The following is an 11,844-nucleotide window of genomic DNA, read 5'->3' as shown; positions in this document are numbered from 1 at the left end:
TTGCCTTATTTAACTTTGTTTCCACTAGGCATACAATATATGGTTCTTCTTTCTTTATGTAATCTCTTAATTCTAATTTACTAGATAAAATCCCATCTATGTTTGTATACATCATTTTTAATCTCTTGTTCTTATCATTTTTAGTTAAATTTCCTCCATTTTTTCTCTTCCTTCTCTTTTATATACCATTTCCTTATCCTGTCTCCTATAATTCTCCAAAAAATGCCTTCTCCTCCTCTGACCTTTCATTATTTCTTTCTTTTGCTTCTGCCACCAGTTCATTGTGTCTCTTCCTTTCCTCCTTGTTTCTATTTTTCTTTATTTATATATATATATATATATATATATATATATATATATATATATATATATATATATATATATATATATATATATATATATATATCTTTGCAACCTTCTGTTTATCTGAGTTTTGTTTTTCTATATAGTATTTATTCTGTGTGTGTGTGTGTGTGTGTGTGTGTGTGTGTGTGTGTGTGTGTGTGTGTGTGTGTGTGTGTGTGTGTGTGTGTGTGTGTGTGTGTGTGTGTGTGTGTGTGTGTGTGTGTGTGTGTGCGCGCGCACGCGTGCATGCGTGCATGTGAGACAAGTTAAAATTCCCCAAACTAAGCAAGATGCAAATTATTACAATCATCTGGATTTTGTGGTATTACTATAAAGGGTGGTTGAAAGTACATAAAAATATTAATTGATATTAATATTTTCAATATTAATAAGATAATGAAAAGTAATCTAAAGGTGAAAAATTGATTGAATACTGAAATGTTGGGGCTAAGCTTACGTGCTATGTGTAGGAATTTGCTATGGTAATTTCCAACAGTGAGGCTTACTCTACTCTTGGCTCCACTTCAAATCTGTTTTTAGCAACACTCAAATAATAGTTTACCCATGCCATATTTTGAGCTAAAATAAAAATTTGCACTTAGAATAGTTTGGCTTGGAGTAGCACTTAAATAATATATTCATACTTTAAAGCAGGGGTTCTAAAATTGGAGTTTGCAAACCCTCAGGGGTTTACAAGAAAATTCCCATGGGCACTTGGAAGGCTGATCTAATATTCTTTGCAGTACAATTGCAAACTGAGTTAGTGTCAGTCATTAAATTAACATCAAAAAGATTTCCAGGGGTAGGCCACTTAGATGGCTGATCCTATTGATGTCAGATTACTGAGGATTGGGTAGATAATTCTTACTAAAAAAAAAGGTTGAGAACTCCTACTCCAAAGAGTTGCTAAACTGATATCTGCTTTTACATGTGAATATCACTGTCTTGCACATCATAACTTAAAGTTAACATCTTAATAACATCAGCATGTAATGTTCATTCAATACATGACATCTGCAACATACTTTATGATATCTCCTCTTATGTCTAAGAAACATTAATACTTTTTGCTTGACTAGCTAAATCTTTGTCATGATCTTCATCTTTTCTTTCTTCTATATCAGCACTTGCACTTGTAGCTTTTTTCCTTTCGTTTTCCTCTTCCTCTTTCCTTCTTTCTTCTTGTAATTTCTTTTCTTGTTTTTGATATTCCACACAAAGCTTGTCACAGAACTTCTTGTGGATTGGCCAATGTAATTTCTGACAACACTTATCACAATACTGAACCATCTTACATTTTGAGCATTTTTTAAGGTCTTTACTCATTTCATGACCACAAGTAGAACATGCCTTGTCATCTTGGAAGGCCCTCTGGCCATTGATGCAGCCACTGAGGATGCAGAGGGACGAAGTGTCTCCTAAGTGATTACCACTCATATTTCGCACAAGTTGAATAAAAAGCGGCATCTCTACCCATGGAAAAGCTTTGATCCCATCTCTAATATAGTACTCTAAATGTTCCTCAACACCATCCGATGGACGACCTCGTAGCCACTTCCTAATAATACTTTCAAAAATACATGTATCTGTTTTGCTTTGGGTTTCTGGATCCATCTTCTTCAGCTCCTTCTCCAAGGTTTTTAGAACATATGCCAAGTAATGGAATTTCATGCAGATTACCTGCAAAAAAAATACATAAATAAATAAAAAAAAAAAATAAGTATATAGAAAATAATAATATAATTGATTCAATAATTTTATATATACAGTGGAGACTCAATGCTCAAACATCTAAATACTCAAACACAAAAGGTTGATTTAATACTCGAAAAAATACCTGACAGTCGATTGTCCACACACATGGTTGTAAACAAAGGCTCACTGGCATCCCCCTTTCCCCCTCCGCCAGTTATGACTTGTGCTGCCACAGTCATCAGAATAACATTCTGTAGTTTTTCATTTATAAACTTACATTAACACCAAAGGCTAATTAGTGATGAAAACATCTGGTAATCAAATGGCTGCATATTTGGCCGTATACAAAGCTCTGTCATCTCCCTGATGACAAAGCAGCAGAACTCTTCTCTCAAATCTTTGCTAACAACTCCACCTTGAATGATTCTGGGCTTGTCCCTCCCTCTCCTCCTCCCTCTAACTATTTCATGTCTTCAATCAAAATTTTTCATAATGTTTTCCATGCCCTCTCTGGCTTAAACCCATGGAAGGCTTATGGATCTGATAGGGTCCCTCTTATTGTTCTCATAAACTGTGCTTCCGTACTTGCACCTTGCCTGGCCAAACTCTTTCAACTTTGTCTATCGACTTCTACCTTTCCTTCTTGCTGGAAGTTTGCCTACATTCAGCCTGTTCCTAAAAAGGGTGACCATTCTAATCCCTCAAACTACTGTCCTATAGCTTTAATCTCTTGCTTGTCTAAAGTTTTTTAATCTATCCTCAATAGGAAGATTCTTAAACATCTGTCACTTCACAATCTTCTATCTGATCGCCAGTATGGCTTCCGTCAAGGTCGCTCTACTGGTGATCTGGCTTTCCTTACTGAGTCTTGGTCATCCTCTTTTAGAGATTTCAGTGAAACTTTTGCTGTCATGTTAGACATATCAAAAGCTTTTGATAGAGTCTGGCATAAAGCTTTGATTTCAAAACTGCCCTCCTACAGTTTCTATCCTTCTCTCTGCAACTTTATCTCAAGTTTCCTTTCTGACCATTCTATTGCTGCTGTGGTAGACAGCCACTGTTCTTCTCCTAAATCTATTAATAGTGGTGTTCCTCAGGGTTCTGTCCTGTCACCCACTCTTTCTATTGTTCATTAATAATCTTCTTAACCAAACTTCTTGCCCTATCTACTCCTATGCTGATGATACCACCCTACATCTTTCAACGTCCTTTCAGAGACAACCAACCCTTCAAGAAATCAACAGTTCAAGCAGGGATACCACAGAATGCCTGACTTCTGATCTTTCTAAGATTTCTGATTGGGGCAGAGAAAATCTAGTAGTTTTCAATGCATCAAAAACTCAATTCCTCCATCTATAAACTCGACACAGCCTTCCAGACAACTATCCCCTCTTCTTCAATGACACTCATCAGTCTCCCTCTTCCACACTGAATATCCTCGGTCTGTCCTTTACTCATAATCTTAACTAAAAACTTAACATCTCATCTCTTACTAAAACAGCTTCTATGAAGTTAGGAGTTCTGCAGCATCTCCACCAGTTATTCTCACCCCTTCAACTGCCAACTCTGTACAAGGGCCTTATCTGTACTCTTCACATATTTGGTGGGTTCCACTCACACAGTTTTATTTGATAGGGTGGAATCAAAAGCTTTTCATCTCATCAACTTCCCTCCTTTGACTGACTGTCTTTAGCCTCTTTCTCACCATCAAAATGTTGCATCTCTTGCCATCTTTTATTGCTATTTTCATGCTAACTGCTCTACTGATCTTGCTAACTGTATGCCTCCACTCCTGCAGCCTCACTGTACAAGGTTTTCTTCTTCCTCTCATCCCTATTCTGTCCAATTCTCTAACGCAAGAGTTAACCAGTACTATCAGTCATTCATACCTTTCACTGGTAAACTCTGGAACTCCCTACCTGCTTCTGTGTTTCGTCTTTCTACGACTTAACTTCTTTTAAGAGGGAGGTATCAAGACATTTGCTCCCTGATTTTGGCTAACCCTTCTTATCTTTCAAGAATCAGCACTCCAGTGGGTCTTTTTTTTTTAACATTGTGTTCCCCTTGACTGGCCTTCTCTCCTAAAATATATATATATATATATATATATATATATATATATATATATATATATATAGAGAGAGAGAGAGAGAGAGAGAGAGAGAGAGAGAGAGAGAGAGAGAGAGAGAGAGAGAGAGAGAGAGAGAGAGAGAGAGAGAGAGAGAGAGAGAGAGAGAGAGATATTGACAAATTATCATTAAAAATATTTGTTTCTGACAAGCATGGATTTTTGACTTGTCTTTGTATTTCTTACAGGTTAGAGAAAAGAAACTTGGGGATGAAATCCCTTACACTGGTAGCAGACTAATTTTGTGGATACTTTCTTTTTTTCTATAACTGATCTTAGGGAACTACAGTCTTCCACTGCCAGCAGGAGCAATACTGGATAGCAAGAGCCATCCAATGATATTCATATTGATTGCAGAAAATATTTTTTTACATGTGATTCTTGTGATTCTCATGGTATCAACACTATTCACTATAGAATTTTGCTATTCCACATTAAGATTTGCATAAATAAAGATAAAATTAAATTCAATAATGCAATGTATCTAAAAAGTAAACACCATGTGGCAATATTGATCAGCTAAACATTGTGGAATAGGACTGTGTAGCCATTTGCCATTGATGAACTTCCATATCTAAATGTCCTGTAACCTCTAAATCACAACACATGAGCATTTGACCATAACATATTTATGACTTAGAATGAAGTGATCTTTTGTTTCTTGACTTTCATTATAGGGCCCCCTGGAGTGCAGGCTTGCATATTTCCATTAAATATATTTCTTGATGCATATCATTTATTAGATAAGAAATTTAAACATGGGATTTTATTTATATTATTGACTTCACTAATCATGCAAACTATTCACAATAATCAATATATGAGTATCTTATTTCACTTAATAATTCTGATGAATAATGTTATATAGTGAAACATATGTCTGTAAATATCATGCATTTGAAGTTCTTTGAAAAAAAAAAAAAAAAAAAAAATACAGCAAATCTTACCATGAGTGTCAGAATAAACAAACATCTTTATAATAAACAAACTCTGAAAGTTGATTAACTCAGTAGTTTTCTGAAAAAAAAATCAAATATATCTAAGATATCTGCAAGAGAAGTATCAAATTTGCAACTATGGAAAGGATTAAAAAACCTTTACTGACCTCATTTACATTCTCTGAGCGTTTACTTTCCTTCTCGCACATGTGTTCAAGTAGCCGCCATGTCTTACTTATGTTCATCTGCAGGATATCTGAGCCTCCTACAATAAGTGCAATCCGAACCGGATGGAGATTCACCTGTAGAAGATGAGTTAAAAATGGATTCGGTGTTAATTAAAAAATGCGGTGATCCCACTCACCCACCTTGAAGTCAAAAAGAAACATCCTAATACAGGCTGAGACTTGTAATTCATCCAATCACCCACAATGAAAAATAGGAGTACAGGTGAAATGATGATAATATGTGATAAGGTAATAATAACAAGATTTAGAAATACATCTGATAAAATAAATATTTGAATAGGTTATATAGCTACCAACTTTTTACATAAGTTAAACTTATCCATACATAAACTGTTAAGGCTATAATAGAATGCATTACTTTCTCTCCATACCTGCATGATAAGGTCATAAACAGCTTTGGCTGCTATTGATGGGAGCTTGGCCTCTTTCTCTAATCCTGATGGCGTAGTGTACTGGGTCACATCACTCAGGGGCACATAATTGTTTATCAATGCTACTACTGCATGATTACCCACAAAAGCTGCCATCTGTGTGGCAGTTCTGCCCAAAGTGTTAGTATGATAAGTTCTGGCTCCAGCTGTTAAAAGATGTCGTACTGCTTCAATGTTGCCAGACAAAGCAGCAAAATGCAGCGGAGAGTAACGATGGTCATGGCTGTCCGAGTTAACATCACTTCCCTGAGAAAAAAGTAATTTAATTTTGTCATCTTTTGAAGAATAATACCAGTATAATGTAATAGCTAATTTCTTACTCTTTTTACTACAGCACTTCTTAATGTAAACCACATTCATTGTACATGTACAAGAAATCTTAAGTCAGGTGCAAAGAAAATGAAAGATCATTGTGATGATGCAGCAGGTAGTAACTGCCTCACCTCCACAGGCTCATTGCATAATTTACACCTGAACCAAAGTTTCTTGGCCAAGCAAGGAAATGCTCATATTCAGACTCCCTACTCTCTAGACATGGTTCCCTGTGTTATATGACACTTATCTGAGCTTAACACGCCAGCCCCAATTTGAAAGCTGAGGTGGTATATATATATATATATATATATATATATATATATATATATATATATATATATATATATATATATATATATATATATATTAGTGGCATAAGGAAATTAAACACAGTTAGAATTCAAAGACAACCTTCATATCAGCATTTCTGTCTTATCAATACATGCAATAATATCTTTTGTCAATCTGCATTCAACAATCTTGGTTGACCTGTGGGATATTGGGCTATTGGGTGGGGGGAGCAATAAATTGAGTGACAAATGTTGCAAAAGAGGTCGCAAATCAACAAAATCACATAAAACATTTCTGAAAATGTATAAGAATATATCTTCAATGGCAGCGGTGGCTGCCACAAGCGTTGCTGTGTTATTGGTGAGCAGTATTGCCAATGATCAAGGGTTACTAACCAAACCCAACATCATAATTTCCTAGCCATGGGGGCTGCACTCCACAAGGGTTACTAACCAAACCTAACATTATAACCTTGATTTAATGCACTCCACCCAAAAAGCCTGAATTCCCACAGGTCACCCAAAATCACTGGGGATAAGAGGTAGGCATAAGTTGAAAAGTCATAACTTGAAAACTATATATATATATATATATATATATATATATATATATATATATATATATATATATATATATATATATATTAGAGATGTACCGATGCATCGGTATCGGTATCAGTATCGGCGATATCGGCCCATTTTTTGGGTATCGGTATCGGCTTATTTTATGCCGGTACTTCCGATACCTAAAAGGAATTTACTACTTAGTGATATATTCGATACAAGATATTGATGATACCAAATTAATATAATACGGTGTATTAAGTTTACGTGGTGATTACCGTATGTCATAGAATACTGTTTTCTGTGGTAATAAGCCACAACCTTTAAATTGGACGTGTATGAAATGCGTATAGGCTGAATTCCGGCATCCTGTCACACGATCTGTCATGAGTCACCACGCATTCTCACTGTCTCAGTCAGAAGCTGCTCCTCCACCCACACAAAGTTCACACAGGTGAAAAGCTTATGTTTTTTAACTATAATCTAAGAATGTCAAACTTCAGATATTGAGAATCCAACAAAATGATTTGGTATATATATATATATATATATATATATATATATATATATATATATATATATATATATATATATATATATATATATATATATATATATAGTTAGGCATTTTGCATTATTGTAAATAACAGCATATTCTTATTTGATTTATAATTAACAGTGCTAGTGCTAGCCTTTTCCAAGATATCATACTGGAATAGGTGGAAGCTCGAATTATATATGTATATTAATTTTAATGCAAGTTTAATTTTTGAGTTACTTGTGTTAACCTAAGGATGTAAAAATTCCATAACTAAGAAAGTAACGATTCTGTTTTGTAATCATGTGCATTGTGTATAATTTGTTGCATATTAATTATTTAAGATCATAGCAATACACTAGAAATTTAGAATAAACTAAACTTTTTCTATTTAATTGAAAAGATTAGGTGAAAGCTCATTTTTCTGAATTGGTCTACTAATGTCTAATGAATTAATATCAAAGGATGTCAGATTTAATTAAAGAGAAACATACACAACAAAATGAGTTTCTTTTGCTAATATTTTGTGTCTGTTTTACAATTTTAATAATTTTAAAAATATTTTTGATCGCCAAAATATCGTCAATAAAATTAATAATGAAAATGCACAAGACCAAATGGTCGCTAAAGGAGTAAGAAGTAAGAATTTAAAATAACTGACAAGAATCAGAAGACTGAGAAGATATTCATTCCAATTACTGAGTAATTTACCTTTGCAAATGGCTTCAAAAAGCTTCTAGAATTGCTCCTATTTCACAAACGTTCTCAGAAGGACTTACAGCATCCCCTAAAACAAAGCCTCCCATCTGATAACGCTCGCCGTCCACCAACTCATCCTGGTGTCCAGTGCAGTAATCACTATAAGTAGTAGTATCGGTATCGGCCCAATTAGGTGGTATCGGTATCGGAATTGGCCAAAATTTTGGTATCAGTACATCTCTAATCTATATACCTATATATATATATATATATATATATATATATATATATATATATATATATATATATATATATATATACTACTGAGTAGTCTTACTTTATGGTATCAGGTACACTGACTTATCTGCTCCCTTGGCTCCACAAGTATCAGTACTAAACACTGGTTTACTTAACCTGATGTTGCTTGAGGTGCTACTTGATACATCATGTTATTGGGGTCTCATTTGCAAAGCACTTGCCTATGGATCAGCTAAAGAAGACGGAGTCTTTAGTATCGCATTAAAATACATGGAATAAATTTAAGAACATCTTCAGATTCTTCACGATACACTTTATTAGTCAAGCAGTTAAGCTTATCTCAAAGTTAAAATCAAACTTTGCATAACTAACCTGATAAAGGGTTTGTTTGCCCTCCCAGAACCTCCAGGCCTTACAAAATTCATTGCTTTTAACTACCATTTCTATTTTTTTTTTTTTTTTTTTTTACCATGATCAACTACCTATATTCTGAATGACGAAACCTATTATACTCACATGGTCAATAAGCATCTTACAGAGATCAGCATTTCCCTTGTAGGCCGCATGGTGCAGGGCTGTCATGCCACTGCTGTCAGTGTCATCCACCTTAGCTTCACCTTTCAGGAGCAAATTTCTAATGGATGTGACATCGTCACCCATTGTTACAAGCTGAATGAGTTCTGGTGGCGGAGCAGGAGCAGAATCTGTCATGGTCACAAGTACACACTAACAAGTCTCGACTAGAAATGTACCGATCAGCTGTGCTCGGCAGCTCTGAGTCTGCTGGCAACCACGCAGTGTTTACACCACGGTCTGTGAGACCGCGACGTGCTAGGCGGGGCGGGGCGGGGCGGGGATCACAGACAGGACCATCTCAATGAAAGGAACTTTACTTATCACCACACTTCTGAAAGATTGATAATGTTAAAAGTAATAGTAATGATAGTAATAATAATGATGATGATAATAATAATAATAATAATAATAATAATGATAATAATGGTAATAATAATAATAATAATAATAATAATAATGATAATAATAATAACAGCAACAACAACAACAACAACAACAATAATAATAATAATAATAATAATGATAATGAATGATAATAATATTAATAATGAAATTGCCTCTATTACCCAACGATAAAGCTACCGTAAGTAACTTATAGATTATAACAAAGCTATATGTCAGCATGAAACTGATGGAAATATTCTACCTGCATTAGCAGCTACTTACGGTAGTGGGTCTGTTTTAAGCACCCTTACAAAGAAAATAGCTGGTGCCCCCTCCCGCCAATAAATAAATAGATAAATAGATAAATTAATAAAAAAAATAAATAAATAAACGACGTAGCACAAGTTTAGATAATTTTTTTCATGTAAGCACCATAACTCTCTCTCTCTCTCTCTCTCTCTCTCTCTCTCTCTCTCTCTCTCTCTCTGAAGTTCATATAATAAGTGAAGCATGCAACCATACACATGGATGTATAGTGATTTGTGAGGTAATGCTGCCAATCTGATTTCTGCCATGATGAAAGGCTACCTCACTAGTCACAGCGGCGGTGTAGTTAGTAAGATTCTCCTACTATAGCGGCATTCGAGAGAGAGAGAGAGAGAGAGAGAGAGATGATTGATTGATGGCTTTATTGTTGCAAAGGTAGACAACAAAGAAGGAGGTCGGAGCATGTCGGCTTCCCTCTAAAGTCTAAACAAGTACTTGAGGGAAATGAAATTGTACTTGAGGAGCCAAAATATATATAGCTACACACATTTAGAGAGAGAGAGAGAGAGAGAGAGAGAGAGAGAGAGAGAGAGAGATGTACTTGAAGCCAAAATATATATACACACAGTTTGAGAGAGAGAGAGAGAGAGAGAGAGAGAGAGAGAGAGAGAGAGAGAGAGAGGCCAAGACGACGTTTACAAAAGAAAAGAAGAAAATGTTTATAATCTCAAACAGTTTATATATGTCTGCAGTAAGCATTTTATGCAGCTTCTTGCAGATGAGAGTTCCACCGATTAATAACTCTTGTGGAATTAATCTCGTGGGTAACAAAAGTCACGTGATCCTGCTGAAGTGTACAATATAGCAATTTAGATATTATAGATCCACTGCGTCAGGAGGGTTCTCTAATTACCTAACATTGATTATTGGACTAAATGTGATCAATAGGGGTGGCACGCGAATGTCTGTCAACAGCCAAGCTCAAACCGGTTATTCGCGTGCCAGCCATCATTTTCGAGGATGAACCATTGAAGACAAGTCAGATGCTTCGCTAATGGACCAAACCACACCTGATGGTAGGGAAGTCTGTTCGTGGGCTATGAGGGAGAGGTTTTTCAGACTATGTTACGAATTCGCCAAGAGAGCTCTAGTAGTATAACGTATATAACTATATCAGTGGTGATTTACATCTGTTTCATAAACATTAGCAACATAAATTTAATAGGAAATTATAGAAAAAGGAAATTTTTTTTTATGTGTGTGTGTGTGTGTGTGTGTTTTACATCTCATCTGTTACCAAAACATTTTTCCTGAAGTTAATCATCGTTTATCATTTTCACTAACTCTCTCCTCACACTTTTGAACTTTATGCAGGTATTTTATCTGTTTGGAATACTGCATACTCCCATAGCTTTGTATGGGAAAATCAATGGATACAACCTTATTAAACTTGAAAACTTTTCGCTTCCCCAGCTCCCGTCCTTTAGCAGACTAATGACCGATCTTTCACTTCATGCCTCGGTATTGCATGTTGCTAGCGTCTACTGTTACTCTGGTGAACTTATACAGAGAAGTTGTGGTTCCCCATTCTTGCGCTGTACAATACCTTCTACTCTGTCTCACCCTTAGTCGGTCCATGCACCTTAGTGAGCCTACCAATGCATAAGTTAATCAATGTTTTTTTCATCTTCATCCCTTTCACTGATAAACTCTCTTTAACCTAGTGCTTCTTTTTGCCTATCCTATTTCCTACGACTTGAACTGTTTTCAGAAAGGAATATGAATTTACTTCTGAAAAAGGACCACATTTAGAAAATTTTCCATAGTAATTACTTTTTGGATGCAATATCATTAACCCACACACTCTCTCTCTCTCTCTCTCTCTCTCTCTCTCTCTCTCTAATCCTCGGGAAAATCTTATAATGTAAAAAAAATAAAGATACTTCAAGGTTCAGAAAGATGGGGTTTTTTTCAGCCGAATGTCACGAACTTTGTGAACAGACTCCGTGCGAATAAGATAATTTCCCAATGTTCATGTGTGTACAGTACTAGAACAGCTGCAATCTTGTTTCCAGGAATAACTGCAAGCGTGAGTGCTGTAAATGAGACTCCAAAGCAGTGTGAGGGACATTTTGCGTTTCGGGAGATATAATGCAATAAATAGCAGC

The 11,844-nt window shown here is 35.5% G+C and overlaps 1 protein-coding gene across 1 annotated transcript; it reads right to left on the bottom strand.

Moving 5' to 3' along the window:
• Nucleotides 1-1,054: 1,054 nt before the first annotated feature.
• Nucleotides 1,055-9,296, bottom strand: LOC123519051 (ankyrin repeat and MYND domain-containing protein 2-like). Its single transcript, XM_045280206.1, has 4 exons — nucleotides 8,966-9,296; nucleotides 5,726-6,031; nucleotides 5,274-5,408; nucleotides 1,055-2,025 (listed from the first exon to the last, which is right to left on the bottom strand). The coding sequence occupies exons 1-4, from the start codon at nucleotides 9,158-9,160 to the stop codon at nucleotides 1,393-1,395; spliced, it is 1,269 nt and encodes a 422-aa protein (XP_045136141.1). The 5' UTR covers nucleotides 9,161-9,296; the 3' UTR covers nucleotides 1,055-1,392.
• Between the last annotated feature and the right edge of the window lie 2,548 nt (nucleotides 9,297-11,844).

This window comes from Portunus trituberculatus, chromosome 44 (genome assembly GCF_017591435.1).
Source record: "Portunus trituberculatus isolate SZX2019 chromosome 44, ASM1759143v1, whole genome shotgun sequence".
NCBI lineage: Eukaryota > Metazoa > Arthropoda > Malacostraca > Decapoda > Portunidae > Portunus > Portunus trituberculatus.
This window is presented reverse-complemented; position numbering and strand designations above follow the sequence as displayed.